The 21,058-nt window shown below is 40.0% G+C and overlaps 1 protein-coding gene and 1 long non-coding RNA gene across 3 annotated transcripts in view; one reads left to right on the top strand and one right to left on the bottom strand.

Moving 5' to 3' along the window:
• Window positions 1-385: 385 nt before the first annotated feature.
• abcc4 (ATP binding cassette subfamily C member 4 (PEL blood group)) lies at window positions 386-20,827 on the top strand. Of its 2 annotated transcripts, XM_028010801.1 has the most exons (31): window positions 386-615; window positions 2,021-2,131; window positions 4,100-4,220; window positions 4,825-5,049; window positions 5,144-5,233; window positions 6,723-6,886; window positions 7,496-7,621; window positions 9,776-10,025; window positions 10,816-10,923; window positions 11,052-11,141; window positions 11,242-11,433; window positions 12,368-12,462; window positions 12,542-12,628; window positions 13,054-13,150; window positions 14,363-14,563; window positions 15,080-15,217; window positions 15,293-15,330; window positions 15,402-15,505; window positions 15,588-15,734; window positions 15,816-15,895; window positions 16,366-16,516; window positions 16,592-16,711; window positions 16,785-16,895; window positions 16,972-17,072; window positions 17,789-17,980; window positions 18,041-18,196; window positions 18,727-18,816; window positions 19,002-19,174; window positions 19,332-19,437; window positions 20,136-20,270; window positions 20,341-20,827. In XM_028010801.1, the coding sequence occupies exons 1-31, from the start codon at window positions 461-463 to the stop codon at window positions 20,428-20,430; spliced, it is 4,044 nt and encodes a 1,347-aa protein (XP_027866602.1). In that variant the 5' UTR covers window positions 386-460; the 3' UTR covers window positions 20,431-20,827. The 2 variants fall into 2 exon arrangements, with proteins under 2 accessions (XP_027866602.1, XP_027866603.1); XM_028010802.1 differs by lacking the exons at window positions 4,825-5,049; window positions 5,144-5,233.
• LOC114140703 (uncharacterized) overlaps window positions 19,097-21,058 on the bottom strand; it is an 18,347-nt gene continuing 16,385 nt past the window's right edge. Inside the window, exon 3 of the long non-coding RNA XR_003594656.1 lies at window positions 19,097-19,193. This is a non-coding gene — a long non-coding RNA (uncharacterized LOC114140703). The remainder of the gene's footprint in view (window positions 19,194-21,058) is intronic.

The following is a 21,058-nucleotide window of genomic DNA, read 5'->3' as shown; positions in this document are numbered from 1 at the left end:
ATCGCAACATTTTTATTTGCAAAATATTTTAAATTCATTACAATGTACTACTTTGTATGTGTCTGTCACACAAATTACTAACAAGATTCATTGAAGTCTTGGATTGTGATGTCACAAAAATGTGGATGAACTGAATTTCATAATGCATTCTAAAACTGTTAATGGTTCAATGAGATATTTAATTTTTTAACCAAACTTATATAAGCGGAAATATTTTAGATATCTTCTGAGTTAAAATTACGTGTAGGTGTCAACAATGCAGAATTAAAGTCGTAAAAGCGCAGTGGACACCTAGCCAATAGCATGGCAAGAATGTTTTTTTCTGGCCAATCAGGTGTATTGAGGGCGGGGCGAATGGGAGTTCTTTCTGTTTCTTTTATTTCGTTTCATCACCTTAGACCGGACGTGATGGGTTACGTAAACCCACGTTCGGGGGTAGCCTTACCCTCATGTAACATGCATGTCCTACAAAGTTACGACCCATAACCGGGAACTGCAGTTTTTAAAAAGACGGGAGACGCAGTGTACCTCCCGGTTAGTCATGGAAAAAGTCCGGAAAGATGGCAAGAAGAACCCGGCGGCGACGGCGAACATTCTGTCCAAGATATTTTTCTGGTGAGTGGGCACAGAGGTCCGTCTCCCAGTGGTGAACAGGGTTTTTTTTTATCAGTAGTAATTTCGCGGGGAGTTTAAAAATGTACTCGGTTAGGATAGGAAGTGTAACTTTCCGCATTCCGCGCCGTCACTATTCATTTCACACAAAGTTAGTTTGAGGAGACAACGTCATGAATGGGCAGGAATTCTGCCCAGGTAAAAGAAACAACCGGACACGTGCAATGAAGAAACGTCCTTTACGGCAAGTTTCAGCGCAGGTGTTTTAGATCAGGCAGCTGCAGTGGAGGAGTTTCCACTAAACGTCACTTCCCTATAGCTACCCTGTTTAGTGTTTGCATTACTGTCTGTGTTTTTTCTCATTTCATAAAACTTTTTGCGATGTTTTGTGTCTTTTTAAAAAAATGAACATTTAGTATGTATTTTTTCCTTTTCAATTCGTAACACGCCTAAATGGAGCAGTCTGAATCACCACAAGATTGTTTTACGACATTTAGAATCCATTTTTATTACACTATAATTGTCGTTTCATTGTTATCTATCGTTATTATTACACCAGAAGGCACTTTGGGTTAAAAACGTATCCCAGGAGGAAATAGATAAATAAAAAGTAGTTTGATTTATTTATTTATTTTACCAGACTGCTGAAAGTTGATTTGTGAAGCTTTGAGATAATAAACGTGACTATTTGTCTGGTTTGAATTATTTTGGGCCTGATTGATACCAAAATGCATAAAAAACCTGTTCTGATTTTTTATCAGAACAGATTCTTAGAATCTGCAAATTCTAAGAATTTTCAGATTGAAAACGTGAACAAATTGTTACAGCATAGTTATATTAAAAAAAACATGTATCACTCTGACAGATCCTCTCTAATTTTAGAAAACTCTTTTCTTTCAATTTAAGAACAGAACGTTTCTCTCACCTCTGGCAATCTCTTCTGTCTGGGTCATAAATCTGCTGACCGTTAAGAAATGGCCCAGTGCAAGAGCGCATACAGTCGGGGTCAGGTTTTCCAAACCGGGAATCTGACACGGCTTGGAAAATTTCAAGCTGTTGATTTGCTGTGTAAAATGATCTTAACTCCAAAATACGAGCATTAAACACTGATTCATCCATCGACCAAACACTTTGAAAAACACTCAGATCTTTCCGTTTGTGTGTTTATCATACGATAGTCTGAGTCTTTTTCCCTGTTTGTGCGCTGAGGTCTGCCTCCATCAGATTAGCAAAAACTGTTTCACCAACATTTTCCAGTAATATTTACAATCTTTAGTCATGGCTGCGAGTCTTTTTAATGGGTTTTGCATCTATTTACCAAGTTTCCTTTTTCTTTCCAAGACGGTGTGGATCTAATCTGCTGAATAAAATCATGAATTCCTTCCAACCCCTGTCGTCTCTTCATCAGGTGGCTGAACCCTCTGTTCAGCATTGGCTACAAGCGCAGGTTGGAGGAGGAAGACATGTATGAAGTGCTCCATGAGGACAGGTCAGAGGTGCTGGGACAGGAGCTGCAGAGGTACACAAACTTACACAGCTGCACGCATAAAGGCCTTAAAATAAGTTGGCCTTTAGTCTGTTTTTTTTCTCAGGTCTCAAATTTTGTCTCGACAAGACTATATAATCTGATTCTATGTTTTTATTTTTTGTGTGTTTTCATTGGACATTTCTGTCAGGCGGAAGCGTTAGGCGCACTCTAGACTATTGAAGCTACCACTAGCTAGCTGCTAATATACCCTTGCTAGTGCAAATGTATCGACAGAGTTCATACACTTCTGTAGATGAAAAAAAACATTAGAAAATTGCATTGTATGAAAGTGTGAAGCAGGAGGAGAATCAAATGAATTATATATTCTATGGAACAATAAATGTTGTTATAAAGAATTGGGACAATGAAACACAATGTTGATGTTGAAACACGGCGGCGGCAGCATCAGGCTGCTGGATTACTTTTGTTAAGATGTAAAGGTAAAAAAAAAGTAATGATTTGTTTTTACTCGGAAGGTTTTGGCCCAAAGTCACCAGATTTCTGCTAGAAAGCAAAAATGGTCAAACACGTCCAAATCCTGCTTATTTCTTAACATAACAAGATAAAAGCTGAATGGAGATATTAATATATTCAGCTTTAACTGGTGTTTGTTCAAAATGTTACTTTGCTGCTCGGGTATTTGACTTCCTGTGGCAGATAGCTCAGTTTCATTCTCCAAAATCGACCAAATATTGAACTTCTTTGATTTCATTTGATAAATGAGCTTTAAGATTTGTCCTTTAAAACATGTGATTTCAGATCTCAGTCATCTCTTTGTGTAGCCTGTTCAAATGTTCTACATTGGGCGCGTGCCGTGGTGGCATAGCGGTTAGCGCGACCCGTATTTGGAGGCCTTGAGTCCTCGACGCGGCCGTCGCCGGTTCGATTCCCGGACCCGGCGACATTTGCCACATGTCTTCCCCCCTCTCCTTCCCCGTTTCCTGTCAGCCTACTGTCATATAAGGGACACTAGAGCCCACAAAAGACCCCCTGGAGGGGTAAAAAAAAAAGTTCTACATTGAACTGTTGGAATTCAGATGAAGGAAATATCAGCCGTGTAATGATGATGATGATGATGTGGGTATTTGTGAGAATGGAGTGTAACTTCCTGATAGGTCAGTTTTTCCCCCTGAAGCACAGTACAGTCAACAGATTATCTGTTATATTAGGACCAAAACATTTAATTTTCATGTTTCCCTACAAGCTATGAACCACTATATATCGGATTATGAAAGTTCTTACAGCCACTAGGGAGAAGGTAATATACCATATGAACAAATGTGTGTTTCCATGTCATTCTTTAAAATAAAAATAGCTTATTTTTAATTTAATAAACACTTAAAAATTTACTTAAATAATCTTTTTTTTCATTTTCAAAAATACAACTATATAAATGCAAACACTGGTACAGTGTTTTAGGTTGATGGTCACCCATAAATGCATCAATAAAAGCAACAGTAACACAAAAACTGGACGTTTCTTTAAAACTAATTAAGACTAAATGTTAACTAATTCAAAGTTTGATCCCAATCTTCTTTATTCTCTACATATGTGAATTTCTTTCTTGAATAAAAACTAAAGTACATCTACAGTGAAACGTGGGATTGGAAGCATCATGCATCATGAAAATCTGACATTTCATCTTTTTAAATCCACTCTACCTTCTCCTGTTTCAATAATGGAACAAATGATCATAATGAGTCATAAAAAAGTGAAAAAGAAAATCTCTTCTCTAAGAAGGTGCAACCTTAAGTTATTAAAGTTTCCACCAATGTTACTGTAGGCTGCAAAGCGCTGATGACTGTCGACGTGTTCCAACCTGCCTGCGACCTGCTTTAACTCACTGCCAGCTTCGTTCCTTAAGTAATGCTGCTGCCGTCTCAGAGGCAAGGCTCGGCTCATCTTGATTCAAAGATTTCTAGACCTCGACTAATCCCTGCCGGTTCTTCTCTGTCACAGATACTGGGACCAGGAGGTGCAGAAAGCTGCCAAGGAGATGAGGACACCTGGGCTGACCAAAGTCATCATACAGTGCTACTGGAAGTCCTATGGAGTTCTGGGAATCTTTACACTTCTAGAGGTCAGAGGTCTGTCTGTGTGAAATGTTCAAGGTTCTGACACAAACTGGGAAAATGGGAGTGTATACTTGATGCCTTTATTCCCCATCCTATTGTCTTAAACCTTTTCATCCACAGTTTTTATTTTCTATCCATTTATTTCTCAGTCATCCATCGCTTCCTCTCATTACAGTCACATTTTTGTTGTTGTCCAATCCTATGTTTTTAAGCCTGCAACGATCCACGTTTATCACTTCCAATACCGAGACCGATATCTGAGGCTTAGTATCGGCTGATTCCGATACAGAAAAACAATCCTGAATTGACTTCAAATGTTTGGGTTTTTACAAATGCAGACATAAATGTACTCAATTACAAATGTATTTGATAACTCTGCATCGCTACAGAAAACTTAAATACACCAATAGCTTGTCAATATCGCAACATTCAAAAGGAGTACTGATTGTTTCACAGAATATCTGATTTTTTTCATGTTTTTATGAAGCATTTTTTGTTTTTTAATAAGGAAATAATGCATCATTTAGACACCAGGTTGTTGTTTTTTTAAGTCTGCAGGGGATTTTTAAACTTTTTATCTTTAATCATCTTGTCTCTGCTGGAACGTAGGAGGCCATCAGAGTGATCCAGCCAGTTTTTTTGAGGGAAGTGATTCAGTACTTTGAGAATTATAATCCAGATGACAGAGAGGCTTTGAATAAGGTTCTGGGCTACGCAGCTGGCCTGTCCGCCTGCACCTTTGTCCTGGCAGTGACCCATCACCTCTACTTCTTCTACGTACTGAGAGTGGGCATGAAGATCAGAGTGGCCATGTGTCACATGATCTACAAGAAGGTCTGTATCAGGGAAAACGAGATTCTGATTAGCAGTTTAATCCTGGCACTGCCCATCAGATCAGTTTTTCTTTAACAATTGTTTTTTTTCTCAGGCTCTGTGCCTGAGCAGTTCAGCCATGGGAAAAACCACCACAGGCCAGATAGTCAACCTTTTATCCAATGACGTCAACAAGTTTGACGAGGTATGAGAAAATGAGCTGCTGTCTCTTTTTCAGGGTTCAACGCTTTGCAAAAAAAATTATATCACCTCAACTTCTCCACCTTTTACCACAAATTATAATGTGTTTTAATGGACAACACAAAGTAGATTTCCTTCTAAATGTCTTATAAATGAATATCTGAGAAGTGTGAAAATTAATATATTTTGTTTTACGTGTTGATGGTTGATATCTAAAAAAGTTTAATGTATTTTGTAATGAACTGTATTAAAGGTTTTTCAAATGTATGAAAAATGCATACAAATAAAAACTGAAGTATAGGAATAAGATTAAAGAATATGATTAATTAAAGAATTATTCTTATTAAAGAATAAGAATATGAAGAAGACTGACAGTAGGCTGATTTGTTTCTCTTACATTATTCTTTGTTAATACACCAAATACCTGAGGAACAATGCAGCCTTTCTGAAAAATTAAACTCTCAAATGTTTTCTTCAACTTCAAAGCACAAATTTAATTTCTACTTTGTTTCTTTTTGAAAAAGGCTTCAGTTAAACTGGCATGTATGAAACTGAAAAATGTGGGCTACATTTCAAAGTATTCCCCACATATTTCACTTTGAACTGTGTTTCATCTGCTGACATCTAGGACCAAAAACTTTTCTCAGGCATTGTTTAGAGAATCGGTCAGAAATATGTCTTCCTAAATTAGTATTAGGATGGTAAATAATTATTAAAAGAATTACAGGGAAAATGCTAAAGATCTGAAAAACTTAGTATTTGTTGTAGTTTTAACAAACAGGATTTAGTGTGTTCATTATATTTCTTTGCACTATTAAAGATACAAGTTTAAATTTGGCTCTATAACAGATAAATATCCTAACTGGCACACAGGGATATCACTGCCTCCCTCACTGTTAGAGAATGTTGCTAGTTACTAACCCTCTCCACCACTGTGCTTTATGTTGCTGTTTAGTGTCTGTTACTGCAGGAGTAGAAGCTTCACCAAATATTTGTGTAATTTTTTCACATTCTGCGATTTTTCCTCTTTTTTTCTGCACCCTTTTTTCTCTTTCGACTCGCCATTCCATATTCATCAGGTGTGTTTATGCCTTAGCAGTGACAAACATCCTCTAAGCTATCTGACACTTGGTTTGTGCTCAGGTTAAATGATGCGGTAGGGTTGGCACAGTGCTAGAAAATGATCAAATGATTCATTTGGAAACGTGGTAGGTCTCTGTTTAAGGCCTCATTACCCTCTGAGCACTGATCTCTGTTTGTGTGTCAGGAATGTAGAGTTTCATGTTAATCTGTGAAAGCTTCTGGAGGGAGTTTGTTTTCTGGCAGTGGGTGGGATGGTAATTACAGTATGTCACGCTTTCATACCTGACTGGACCTGAGCCTGTTTGACAGAGGGAAGAAGAAACTCTCACCTTGATGGAAACTTTGATTATTATTTTTTTTCTACTGTTGTGTGTTGTAGTTGCAGTTCAACACTGACTCTCTGTCTCTAGGTGACTATTTTCCTGCACTTCCTGTGGGTGGGGCCACTTCAGGCAGCTGCAGTCGTGGGGCTCCTGTGGGATGAAATTGGCCCCTCCTGCTTGGGGGGAATTGGGGTCCTCCTGTTCCTGATGCCCACCCAAACCATGTTTGGAAGACTCTTCTCTAAGTTCAGGTAAAACACACACACACATCAGAGGAGATGCAGCTATCCACCAGCCTATAAAATATTCTTAAGTGATTCTTCTGTGCAGGATTCAGTGACCGTAGCTGTCTTTATCAAAGTCTTTATATTATGTTTTTACAATAATAAACTTTATTTAGTAAGGCTCAAACATAAATGCCATCATTTCATGTGCTGTACCAGATTGTAGCATAAGCTAATTCGCATCTGCAGTAACTTGATAGGTTATAAAAATGGATATGCAATACAATAATAAAATAAAACAGAAAATATAACGCTACAAATTGCTTTCTAATCACAGTACACAGACTAACACACATATGGATCAACTAAAGCAAGTTGATAGACCAAAGAAAAATAGTGCAAAGCAGAAGGAAAAGTCAAAACTTTCTGGATTTTTTTACAGATGAAAATATAAATACACGCATTATTTTCCTTCTACTTCACATTTATGTGCTTCTTTGTTTGACTGTCATATAAACTCCAAAGAAAAATGCTGAAGTTTGTCATTTATAAAGTTAATTTACCTGCACATAGAGAGGACATTTGGATGCTGAAGTGCATCTCCAGCACATTCAGTGTCTCATCCTTCCTTTCTAGGAGTAAGACCGCCGTGCTAACAGACAGCCGAATCCGAACAATGAATGAGGTTGTGTCTGGAATGAGGATCATCAAGATGTACGCCTGGGAAAAACCTTTCTCTGCTCTGGTCTCTGAGGTCAGAAGGTAAAAACAAAAACCAATGTCACAAACGGTTCCACAAACAACCAGAAGTTATAAAACCTCTAGTCAAATATGTGCAGCTAATTATGTGACATCTTTTAGGGATTTTTCTGCCTATTTATTAACATCAGACATAATCTGTTAGCCCCCACAGAAAAGTTACCCGTTTAGACATTTCACATAAACATTAATGAAGTGTTACTGCTGGTTACAGACTCTTATAAACAATTACTTTCTAGATTACGACTAATTTGAAAAGTGTTAGACGTGACAACTGAGACTTTTCTGAAAAAAAGTCTGTGACAAAAGAGGAAGTTATTTTTTAGCTGTGAAGATTTGTTCTCACCAGACAAATGTTCAGAGTTGAACTTGCTGATGTTGTTTTATTGGAGTTTTAGGGTTTAAGCTTCCTGGAAATGTTTATTGTTTTATGGTTGGGAGATTCTTCTGTCACCATACCTACCTTTTTGTTGTTGCAACGTGCATATACTTTACTTCATCACATAAGGATATTGTGAGTTTATAGTAAACGATTCTTAGAAAACAAGAGTTCACTGTATATTTATATGTTTTCTGCATTACAATTGCAAAGAAAAATGAAAGCTTTAAGAGCTAATTACAGACATGTGTCTTTGCTGTGCTCTGCTCTGCTGCGCACTTCACCGGTGGAACAAAATCATTTTTGAAAGACGGGACTAAAGTTGATGCATTGAACAGAGCGATGCCAGGTTCTTTATTTTGGGACAATGTCAGTGTTTTTAACAAAATTTTTCATAAGTGTAAGGGTTTGGAGATCAGTGTTAGTTGCTCTGTACATGATCTGATTGTGCCCAAGTAGTAAAACAAAAATTAGCTTAAGTTTTCAGTCTGAGCATCCGGCTTGCTGATGGGAGTTGAATCTTGGTGACAGCATTCAATCTGCAAAGTTCCAAAGAATAACGCTCTTGTCAGGGCATTTCTTGAGAGTTTTCAGTGTTCTTATCTAGGATGTGCTGAGCTTGCTGCTAGACTCTGGCCTGGAGCTGTGAATAAAGGTCCACATCTAGGAAGTTGTTAAAAGTGGAGTGTATGTTTTTTTCTCTGAGCAGTGTGTGGCCGTCTGCCACAGGACATCCAGGCATAAATGTTCAACAATCATGAACATGAAAGGGAAGCTAAGACAGTTTTGGCTGCACTAAAGTTAAAATATTTTTAGCCTGGACCTAAGAGCCAGGGTGCTATGCTCAATGATGAGTCGCTTACTTTGTTTCAGTTGAAATTCTGTTCAAAAATGTTTTCTTCTTGTCAAATTATTCCCAGAGGAATTGAAATGTAACTCTTGCAAAATCTCTTGAAAGGAACACTTTTTTTCTACAAACATATTTCTAATGGGGCTGTTGATACAAGTGGTACAATTGTTTCAAAGAAAACAAACTTATTGCAACTTTACCACACAGCCAGTATTGGTCAGTGTTGTGATAATAATAGAACTATAAATGTCTGAATGTTGAAGTGGGTTCTTGGTAAACATAGATGTCAGATAATGAACAGTCTGTCAAGCTAGTTAAAAATAAATAATTGTTTCCATCTCAACAACAAGCTTCTGTCAAGTTCCTGCTGTTTAGGTTCTGATCTGACTTCTACAGATATGCTTAAGTAACTTGGAAAATGTGAATGCCTTGAGTTTCATACCAAATAAATCCATAAATTTCAGTATCTGGTTATCATTATATATAAAATTATCATATCTGCACCGAGTTACAAAACTTACGAAGTTAGTGTTACCAGTTCAGTGCGTCAACCATAGACAATAAAATGTATTTTAATATGTTTGTTCTGTCAACTATAAACCTAGCTTATCTAATCTTTGCTGTCATCATCACTGGTACTAAAAATAATTCAAGATAAATAAACAACACTTAGCCCAGCAAGGGCAAGTTAAGCCTGTCAGCCCACCAGGCTTACAGTACACTGAGGAAACCCCTGCTGTCTCCTGTGGTACCTGCTTGAAATTACACTGTCATCCTTAGAGAAGTCAAGTTTTTTTCTGATTATTGCATTGGACAGTCCAAATTACTTTCAAACAAAACTTCAGTACTGGTCTCTGTCATTTTGTTGCTTGACCAAGCCAACTCTAATCTACCTAAACCATCTGACTATTTCTCTTCGTCATCCTAGGAAGGAGATCTCCAAGATCATGAAGAGCTCCTACCTGCGAGGTCTCAACATGGCGTCGTTTTTCTGCGCCAGCAAAATCATCGTGTTCATCACATTCACCATCTACGTGCTGCTGGGGAACCCCATTTCCGCCAGCCGTGTGTTTGTGACGGTGTCGCTGTACACGGCCGTGCGGCTCACCGTCACGCTCTTCTTCCCCAGCGCCATTGAAAAGCTGTTTGAGAGCCGGGTCAGCATTCGGAGGATTCAGGTATAAAAAGTATTCAAAACTCTCTGAAAGTGACTGAAGTAAATCAGAGGAGAAGACGACTTCTTTCATTCGGCATTAAGGTTTAGCATGTAGCAAACTGAAGTTGATTGAGTGGAAATAAAGTGATATTTGCTGAGTACCCAGGTGTAACCATGTCATAGATTAACTGTTGCTGAGCTGCAGTGAAAGGGTCAATTTGAAAAAAAATCTGCATGACTTTGCTTTTATTGACAGAACTCATAAAGATTGATCAGTCCTGTTACAGTGCTGCTGCTGCTGCTGTGTTATCGCTCTAATGTTCAGCTCTGTTAGTCTATTATCTTCCTCAGCAGATCTCATTGTAGTTTTATAACTCCATGGCCACCTGACTGCTGCAGTAAACCACATCCATAAAAACCCCTGAGTGAGAGACAGGAAGTTGTTTTATAGTTAAAAATTTAAATTCATCGCATAGTTTGACTAAACTAAACTGTTTAATTAAACTTGAGCTGCTTTTATGTTTGCATCTAAACTTTATGTCTAATATTAAGATGAAGTACATGGACACAATAAGGCAGATACATTTTCTGATCTGTCTGATGCAGTCTGTGGTAAAACATGTTAGTAAAGTTGATTGAGTATTTTCATATCCACAAATCTGTCTATAGTCAATACAATCTTTCAGACAGACTCAAAGTTCTTTCTGTTCAATCCTGGTTTAAGCTGTTTAAGCTGTTATTTTTTAAATCAGCTATATAGAACCTTGTTTATTTGTATTTTTAAAATCTGTTTTCTCTTTCTTGTGGTAAAGGAGTTCTTGCTGCTGGATGAGATCACAAAAAACAGCAATGCTCTTTCAAAGGAGGACAGGAAGGATGTTGGTGTGGAGCTCAATGATCTTACCTGCTACTGGGACAAGGTGGGACTCCAACCTTTATTTACAAATGTCAAGAGAGAACTGAAAAGAAATCTTTTTTCTAAGCTGAAGATTTAATTCTGTTAAAAGTTAGGTAAAGTAAAAAATAGTTTTTGTTGCTTTTCCTCCAGAACTTAGATGCTCCGACCTTGCAGAGCATCTCCCTCTGTCTGGATTCAAATCAGTTGTTGGCTGTGATTGGACCAGTAGGAGCTGGAAAGGTCAGGCTTTGCGATTCCCATTGGTGTGAAAAAGTATCTATTTCATGTTGATGACCCAGAGCCGTCAGTCAGCTCCTGACATGTTTGCGTTTTCACGCAGTCGTCCCTGTTGAGCTCCATCCTGGGAGAGCTTCCTGCTGAAAAAGGGGTGCTGAGGGTCAAAGGTCAGCTGACCTACGCCGCTCAGCAGCCCTGGGTGTTTCCTGGAACCATTCGCAGCAATATCTTGTTCGGGAAAGACCTGGAACCTCGGAAGTATGAAAGAGTCATCAAAGCCTGCGCTCTGAAAAGGGTGAGATGGATTCTCCCAACATTTTTTGTATGGAAGTTTTGATTTAAAAAAAAAAACAAAACTAAATTATTTTAACTAATGCTGAAACAACTAATCATGATTAATTGTTAACTAATTTAGTCATCGCTTAAATGTTAACTGGAATACTTTCATTTCATTTGTTGAAAGAATAACACAGAGCAGTAATATATACATTTTGCATTTAAGATGAAATTTTTTCTGTATATATGTTCTACCCACAACTCCTCAAGTGGCAGTTTTAGCTTCACCTGGTTCAAATTAACTAAAGAAATGCCATGTTTTTGAGCAATAAAATATTTATTTTCTTGTTTTAAAAAAGGAATTGAATTAGTTTGAATCTTGTAATGTATTTCTAATATTATATAAAAAATGCTTGAGTGGTTAAATGAAAAATCTGCAAAATGTACTAATTTTTAAATCCGATTGTCAGGATAATCTATTACTAAAATAATTGTTAGTTGCTGCTGTTATTGTAAGACTTCAATGTAAATATTGAAAGTTTACTTTTTCACCTTAATAGCAAAGTTTAACCAAAGCCCAGACTCAGGTGTGTGTGTGTGTTTGTGTGTTTACCTCTTCTTGATGTAAAAAGCTGGGCTGTTAATGTTTGCTAGACTGATTGGAGGAGAGGTCAGGGAAGAGATGTCTGATAAATGAGTTACCTTGGATGGCTGTGAATGGACCAATTGAACTATAAGCCCTGTAAATGATCTGCCTCCTGATCAACTTTATCAGTTTTATATGAAATTGTCACTGATCAGCCTTTAAATTTGCTGATTTGTTGTTGGTGTTGAAATCTTCTTTTTATGTTTAACCCCCATGAACCTGTTCATGTTCGTCCTTTTACCCTTTCTAAGATAAGTTGGGGACAATTGTCATTGTCGGTCTTGTAAATGTTATGTTTTATGTGTAGGACATGGAGCTGCTGCCAGACGGGGATCAGACTCTGATCGGGGACAGAGGGGCCACCCTCAGTGGGGGACAGAAAGCCAGAGTCAACCTGGCCAGGTAAGCCAAGCAGGAAACTGGACGAGTTGAGATGCATTTTACCAGGATAAATGCTGGAGTGAAGTGTTTTCTGTTTCAGGGCTGTGTATCAGGACGCAGACATCTACCTGCTGGATGATCCTCTCAGTGCCGTGGATGCAGAGGTCGGCAGACACCTCTTTGAAGAGTGAGTCCCATCCAGTCTGCTCAGCTGCACGCTTCATTAATCAGGACAATAGATTCCCTGAATTTCCCAGACAGGAAATGGGTGTAAAGCCTCTGATTCAGATTCCACCCAGAGGAAGTTGTTGTAAAGAGCAGGGTGGAGACCTGTCAGCATGCTTACTGGAACTTTCCTCTCTTATTGGCTTTTTGAAGGTCTTAGTGTTTTTGTTCAGGGTTAAACAATGGCTGAAAGTCCTCTGGTTTAATTCTGATACACAATACTTCTCAACTAAGAAGGCAGGTGAAAGGGGACAGAACAGGGTGTGGTGGATAATGAGTGAAAACACACCTTATGTCTTTAACCCAGTGTCGGAAGCAAACACTTAGTGTAATTAAGTCCTAATAAACCTGGAGTTAGAGTTTCTCATTCTTGCTTGCTGTCATCAGGTGCATCTGTGGGCTGCTGAAGAACAAGCCTTGCATCCTGGTCACCCACCAGCTGCAGTACCTGAAGGCTGCAGACCAGATCCTAGTACTTAAGGAGGTTGGTTTGAATACTTTCTCTTCCCTGCATGAACACACCTAGCAGGAACCTTGCAGCGTGTCCTGTTTGGCTCCTCAACCTGGCAGGTTTAAACTGCAACATTTCCATGACCTAGAAGATCTAGCTGCACTGCATTCTGTTCACAGGTCAAGGTGTTAATTAAGAGCAGGGTGGAAGCTCTGTAGTGTAGGAAGGTTATATTTACTGATGTTTAAGAGCATCAAGGCAGGTTTTAACTGTCAACCTGTTGCACAGCTGGGAACGACTGCCACCATTTCAGATCAATTGTAGTTTTGTTTCTGTATGTTGAAGTGAATGCTTGTGAAAAACTCCTTTGACAGGTTGGTGAAGGGCCTGAGTTCTAACTCAGGCTAAGAGGCATCGACTTAGGGAAGTTAATAAAAGTGCTCTTTTCATTTTTAAAAAGGTGTTCAATCATGTCTTCCCTTGTTTTACAGTCGTTTGCTACTTTTTTTTCAAAATCAACTGAATCAGCAAAATTGAAGAAGCTGAATACTTCTGCAAAGCACTGCAGTTTCAGGTTTCTCAACTGACTTGAATTGTTCCAATAGGTCATAGGGTATATCTGTGCTCATGTTTGCATGTCTTTGTGTTTCTTTTCTTTTTGACTAAGAAACAAGGATACAGTACAGGGTCTGTGCATCCTTCAAAATCCATATTTAAGGCTAAGAGTTGTATTTAAGACATTTTAAGGCCTTCATTTCAGATAAAACGTGCGTCTAAAATTAAGGCCTTCAATTGATTCAAAGTTGGCCTTATAAACCACTAGCTTTAGGGAAGCTAATAAAAATGTAATTAATGTGGGGTGCACAGCAGAACTTTAAGACATTTTAAGACCTTAATTTCAGATTAAACTTGTATTAAATTAAAGGCCTTGAAATGTCTTAAATTGGATGCGTATTTAAAGAATTTAAGACGTTATAAAACCTTCATTTTAGAAAAGAGTTCTACAGGTCTAAAATTCCACTCTTAAAGGTCTTAAGAAGTCTTAGCTTTGAGTTGATGAAGTTTGCACAAACCCTCATCCTGTTGGTGTAAAGTTACGATAACAGATGTTTGGGTTGCCATGGTTTGTGGTTTTCTAAAGCAAGAAATAGAAAGCTGTAAATAAAATCCTGTGTTTCGCTGCTGAGATGTTTAGTTGATGGCAGCAGTCCATACACAACGACTCTGGCTGTGTGTGTTCATCAGGGCCACATGGTGGCAAAGGGAACGTACACAGAGCTGCAGCGCTCCGGACTGGACTTCACCTCTTTGCTGGCAAAAGAAGAGGAAGAAGAGCAGCCGCAGTCTCCACAGGACATTTCTCCCAGGAGCAGGACTATGTCTGAGATGTCAGCTCTCTCCCAGCACTCCTCTATTAACTCAATCAAAGATGGAGATCACTTGCCGGTTGGTACAGCGGTCTATTACGCCCCCTAGTGGTCCACCATAAGTTTTCACAGAGAAGAAAGGAGTTGTTTGTGCAGCTGATCCACATTAGTATTTCTTATCTTCGCGTTTATTTACTCAGACACTTTTATAGAAGCTTAGAGGAGAGATTTTGTAACATTTGTGTTTGATGGAAAATTTAAAATTGACCTTTGATTCTCAGTACAAAAAGGGAAATGAATGAGTGTTGAAGCTGTGGTTTTTAACACATGAACACAGCAGCTGACTCTGCTGCTTTAAATGTGTATTTGCCCTTTGCTTCTATAATTTCAGATCCTCTTTGTCTAGTTAGTATGATTGCTAGTCATGTTTAGTCAGTTTGATTGAAGAGTCAGAAGTGTAGCTTCATTCTCACATGTTATTAATTAAACCACAATATTGTTCCCCTTATTGTTCAAACATTTCCTTTACCTCTCTAAGATAACATTAAAATGAATGATGTTGATGGTAACCATGCTCATCGCTGTTCCTTGGCAGACAGAGGCGGTCCAGGCGGTGCCGGAGGAGAGTCGAGCTCAGGGAACCATCGGAATGAAAATGTACCTGAAATACCTGAGAGCTGGAGCTAACATCGTCGTCCTGCTGTTTGCCGTGCTGGTTAACCTCCTGGCTCAGGTACAGCAACAACAATCTAGCCATCTATATTAGGAAATATCAAAAACAAGTAAGTAATCATGTTTTCTGTTGTAGGTATCGTATGTGATGCAAGACTGGTGGCTGGCGTACTGGTAAGGAATTCTCTGTGTTCTCCTCCTGATGCTAACAGAGCTGTTTCCTCATTTAGTCTGCCATGTTTCAGGGCAGGAGAGCAAGACAAGCTAAGCAGCACTAATAGCAGCATGGCTGCAAATGGAACCAACACCACAACGTTGGATTTAGGTTTCTACCTGGGTGTTTATGGAGGTAACCTGCTTCACATGCAGTCTGCCCTGTTTTGTCACTGTTTGCTTCCTGCTGATCAGAGTCTCCTGCTGGTTTCCTGCAGGTCTCACTGCAGCCACCATCCTGTTTGGCTTCATGAGGAACATCCTCCTGTTCTCTGTGCTGGTGAAAGCTGCTCAGAGTCTCCACAACAGCATGTTTAATGCCATCCTGAGAGCGCCGGTACGCTTCTTCGACATCAACCCCATCGGTAAGCGAAGAGAGCGTCATTAAACACTTTGGATCCCAAAGAGAACTGAATGTTAGATTCTCACTTGCTGCGTCTCTTTAGGAAGAGTGTTGAACAGGTTTTCTAAAGACATCGGCCAGGTGGACTCCATGCTGCCCTGGACGTTTGCCGACTTCATTCAGGTGAGGATACACAGTGTGAGCAATATGGACCAAATGTTTTATTACGATATTTTGTTTTACTTTTGGAATAACAATAAAAGTGATTATATGAAGTATTTATTATTACTTCTTTTGGTAATAAGCCCCACAAACACATTATTGCTACTGAGAAACACACCTGTTGGTCATTAGCTTCTTTTGGAAATCAATCATATAAAGAAGTTTGATTTGTATCAATAAACTGCTCACAGTAACTCCATTTAACTATATATACAAATGTATTGTTTGTTTACTTTGTTGAACAAAAAGTGAAGAAAATAGTGAAATTAACAACTGCAGACAATTTTGGAAGTTTTTAAACCTCGTTATTTGGAATTTATGGGGATAAGAAATTTATCATGATAAATGATAAACAAATGATGAAGTCCAGTTTTAATCCTCTTCATCTAACACTGACGTTTGGGTGTGAACACTTGTGCTGTGATTTTTAGGTGTTCCTGCAGATTCTCGGTGTGATCGCCGTGGCAGCGTCCGTGATCCCATGGATCCTCATCCCGGTTGTGCCTCTCCTCGGATTGTTCCTCTTCTTGCGCCGCTACTTCCTGCAAACCTCCAGAGACGTCAAGCGCCTTGAATCCACCAGTAGGCGTCTCAAACCGATTGGGTTTTATTTTGCCGTTTTGTTGCTTCTCCCTGACATGTCGTCGTGTCGTGCAGCTCGCAGTCCCGTCTTCTCGCACCTGTCGTCGTCCCTTCAGGGCCTCTGGACGATCCGGGCCTTTGGAGTGGAGGACCGCTTCCAGAACACCTTCGACGCTCATCAGAACCTCCACTCAGGTTCTGCCTCTCTCTGCATGTTTACATCCACTGATCTCAAACATTTGTACTGACGTTTTGCGGTTGTGAACAGAGGCCTTCTTCCTCTTCCTGACAACGTCTCGCTGGTTTGCCGTTCGTCTCGATGGGATGTGCGCCATCTTCGTCACCATCACTACGTTTGGCTGCTTGTTGCTAAGAGACCGTAAGCCGGAGTCGATGCACTTCTACACCAATAGAGGGTACCAGAGTGTAACCTTCAGAACTTTTTCTGCCATCAGAGCTGGATGCTGGTTCTGTTGGGTTGGCTCTGTCCTACGCAGTGACTCTGATGGGAATGTTCCAGTGGGGCGTCAGGCAGAGCGCTGAGGTGGAGAACATGGTGAGACGCTGTTTAAAATAGAAGTTATTGAGCTTTATATCATGTTTTGAGGTTATTCCCTCATCAAACACACACCTGGAGTGTTTCCTTGATTCTCTTGTATGCGTTTGAGAAATCCTTTAATCTGCTGTGGCAACCAATCAGCTGTGTACAAAACACCTGGAGCTTCAGACCAGCCAACAGCAATTAGCAAACACCTGGTGGAACTGCACATCTGCTGCACTGTTGCCTTTATCAGGGCTGGTAAAAACGTTAAAGGGTTAACAGAGGAGAGATGTTGTGATGACATAATGAAGGCGGAGTTTCAGAAAGAGCGGGGGTTTTAAAGAGAGAGAGGCCCACTTTCAAGGTGTTAAATTTATTTTAAATCATATTTAATTTGTATAGTATTTTTGTAACAACCGAAGGTAACCTAGTTCATTTATTAGAGCTATAAAATGGCACTATGTGGCAGGAAGATGCATAATACTGGTTCTTTAGCTCAGATCATTGAGATCTTGCTCCTGGGAACATCATGCTGCCTTTATTGACCAATAGGAAATAACTTTGACATAAGAAAATGAACAAGAAACTTTTAATGATCAGATATGAATAAAAATCCTAGAAAATACAGATTTAATGCATCAAATGCCTCTAGTGAGGGTAAACTAGGCAGAGATCATCACGTTTAATTAAAAAAAGTGCAATAAAGTTGATGGTGTGAACCTCATCCACAGATGACCTCAGTGGAGAGAGTGATGGAGTACACCGAACTAGAGAGCGAAGCACCCTGGGAAACAAAGAAGCGCCCTCCTCCTGGTTGGCCAAGCAAAGGCCTGGTGACCTTTGACGGTGTCAGCTTCTCTTACAGCGACGACGGCCCCAGGGTCCTGCACGGCCTCCGGGCCATGTTTCGGCCCCAAGAGAAGGTGAGAGGTTTGTTATCTAAAGCCGCTGTGGACAGAAGCTGACCGTCCTCCGTTTGTCAGGTCGGGATCATCGGGAGAACCGGAGCCGGGAAAAGCTCTCTGGTCTCGGCTCTGTTCCGCCTGGCAGAACCTCAGGGAAAAATCTACATCGACGGGGTGGTGACCTCTGACCTGGGCCTCCATGACCTGCGCCAGAAAATGTCCATCATTCCTCAGGTGAGCTCAAAGTGGAACTGAGCTCATGTACAGTCTCATGTGAATCGTTTTTTCATTTGTCATATTAAAACCACCATTTTATTTTATGTATTTTATGTCAAACACATATTAGAATAAATGAAGAGGAATCCAAATTTGTTTCACTAATAAAAATTCAGCTTTGACAAGTTGAACCAAGAAGCTTCTTGATTAATCTAAAAGCTCAGCCTCATTAGAGAGCGTCTGAACAGCATTATTGAAGTTTTGCCAAATATTCTCAACTTTATTCAGGTCTGGACTTTGACTGGGCCATTCTTACACACACATTTGTCGCTCAGGCTGTACGTTTGTCCTCTATTGAACTCTATTCTCATTAACTGAGAATATTTCCTGTCTTTAAAGAAAATCCGGCTCCTAGCCTGATGCTGCCACCACCATGTTTTGCTGTGAACATGTCAGAAGCTTTTATTCTAAGGTTTAAATACCCAGAGGTGGATTTTTAAGATTTTATTATTTCTGTGACTCGTGAACCCAGTTGGTTTTGTTTCCAGGACCCGGTGCTGTTCACAGGGTCCATGAGGAAGAACCTGGACCCTTTTAACCAACACTCAGACGAAGAACTGTGGAACGCCCTGCGGGAGGTCAGCACCAGCTGCCTGTTTCAAATGTGACCAAGATGTTTGATATGATTGATTAGAGTCCAAAAATGGATTTTATGCTGCAAAAAAAAAAAAGTCATTTAAAGGCCAAACTAAGACATTCAGATCTTACTGTTAGTGAAATGAGCCTTTGGTAAATGAAGCTTCCTGACGTCTGTTTCCTTCAGGTGCAGCTGAAGTCTGTGGTGGAAGAGCTGCCTGGAAAACTGGAGACAGTTCTGGCCGAGTCCGGCTCCAACTTCAGTGTGGGTCAGAGGCAGCTGGTGTGTCTGGCCAGAGCCATCCTGAGGAGGAACCGCATCCTCATCATTGACGAGGCTACGGCCAACGTGGACCCCAGGTAGAGCTCTGTACATTCACTATAATTCAGTTTAAGACAGAATTTTAGTCCATTTATAGTCTAAGTTGTGTTTTTAATTTACCTCAAGTCAACAAAATTTAGTGGCTAATTTCTTGGACATGAACTGTAACATTAGGATGTTGTGCTGTTTTCACAGGACAGACGAACTGATCCAGAGAACCATCCGGGACAAGTTCAGGGAATGTACCGTGCTCACCATCGCTCATCGCCTCAACACCATCATAGACAGCGACCGCATACTGGTGAGGCCATTTTACACACAAACTATTGTTCATAGTTCATCAGCAGCAAACTCAAAGTTTATATTGATTTCCCACTGGCAGTTAGTATTATATGCAAGCGATAACAGAAATGGAAACAAAGAGACAGTTGGAGTCTGTAATTTCTGCTGCAGATTAATGACAGTGAAAGTATCCAGTTTGTGTTGCCTGGAGCAGAGATGCTGCTTTTAAAGTGGTTTCTTCCTCAAATCAAATAGCATTGCTTTAGGTGCATGTCTACCTTAAAGAACACACACACACACACACAACTGGATGCTGGCATTACATTACTGTAAACTTTTTAAAATACATGTCCCTATAACATGATATAATTTGTGGAAAAAAAATTCAGCTCCTCTGCTTCCTTACTGTGGTTTGACTGTCATTGGCAGAAACAACCAATCAGAGCCAGGAGGAGGGTCTTTGTGCTGTCAGTCACACTGCTGAAACTGTGCTAATGGTGGAGGAGCAACTTAATGCTACTAGAAAACTGTTTATCAGTTTGGCATCAGAAAGCAAGCTCTCTTCCTGGCTTTGATTGGCTGTTTCTGGTTGAATGTGTATTTCTGCAGATGGCAGTAGGACATCATCCTAGGCATCATCTGTTGATGTTTTTCATGTATAAAACTGTTTTGTGTAAATTCCAGGTGTTTGTGATGTGTGTATGCCTTCGGTTTCAGGTTCTGGACGCGGGGCAGATCCATGCATACGACGAGCCACACGTCCTGCTGCAGGACACTGAAGGCATCTTCTACAAGATGGTGCAGCAGACTGGGAAACAGGAGGCAGCGGCGCTACTGGAAGCAGCCAAAATGGTGAGGTTGAGTCATAAAAGTTAAGCCAGGCACAAGTAAGAAAATAAACTGACTTGAAACGCGTCTCCAGGCTTACGACAGCAGAAGCCGTCCCAGCATGGTGAACGGACACGCAGAAACAGCCGACGTCAACTTGGTAATTTTTGAAACGGCTCTGTGAGCCATGAGACGTAAAGCTGCTTCAGTACCAGTAGAGTCCATAGAGGTCACGGGCCGAGGAGGTCCGTTCTCCGGAGACAGCACTGACCCACTGCAGGGAGGAGGCCGGCATCCGCTGCCAGGCAACCGTGTGCACACAATGCTGCTGGTTTGAGTAGAAACTGTTCAGATAGAACACTAGATGTTTTCTATTTATGTTCTAAGCAGCTTCCATATAGAAGTGGTCTTATGATTGTTTCAAAGTGCCTTATTTGTGTTTCACAGAAGTTTTTATTTTAGTTGTTAAAGTGTTTTATCCAAAGATGCTGTAAGAACTGTTGGCATTGTTGCACAGATGAGCATCCAAAGCTGAACTTTGTATATGTTGAAGATTCCAGTAAAAATAATTTTTTACTTTGTTTTCAACTCTGTCCTTCTTAAAACCTTGACAGGAAACCCAACCAAGCTGAGCATGTCATTTCTGCATGGAGAAAAACATGAATATATTTGCAAATTTAACCTCAGCTGTCGATTTCTAACACTCAGTGGACACTTTACTAGACACAGCTAGAAAAGGTTGCTAAATTACATGGTTAACCTGGCAGTAGATAAGTTTTTCCTATATTTGTTACAACTATTTCCATCTGAAG

This window comes from Xiphophorus couchianus, chromosome 24, assembly GCF_001444195.1.
Source record: "Xiphophorus couchianus chromosome 24, X_couchianus-1.0, whole genome shotgun sequence".
Taxonomy (NCBI): domain Eukaryota; kingdom Metazoa; phylum Chordata; class Actinopteri; order Cyprinodontiformes; family Poeciliidae; genus Xiphophorus; species Xiphophorus couchianus.
The sequence above is the reverse complement of the archived record's forward strand: the minus strand, read 5'-3'. Positions and strand labels throughout refer to the sequence as shown.

Bases quoted from the DNA above. Each gene is read 5' to 3' on its own strand.
- abcc4 (XM_028010801.1), top strand. From the start codon at position 461: ATGTCCTACAAAGTTACGACCCATAACCGGGAACTGCAGTTTTTAAAA. The intron at 12,463-12,541 runs GTAAGCCAAGCA...TTTCTGTTTCAG, and splicing joins GCCAGAGTCAACCTGGCCAG to GGCTGTGTATCAGGACGCAG. The intron at 16,712-16,784 runs GTTCTGCCTCTC...GGTTGTGAACAG, and splicing joins TCATCAGAACCTCCACTCAG to AGGCCTTCTTCCTCTTCCTG.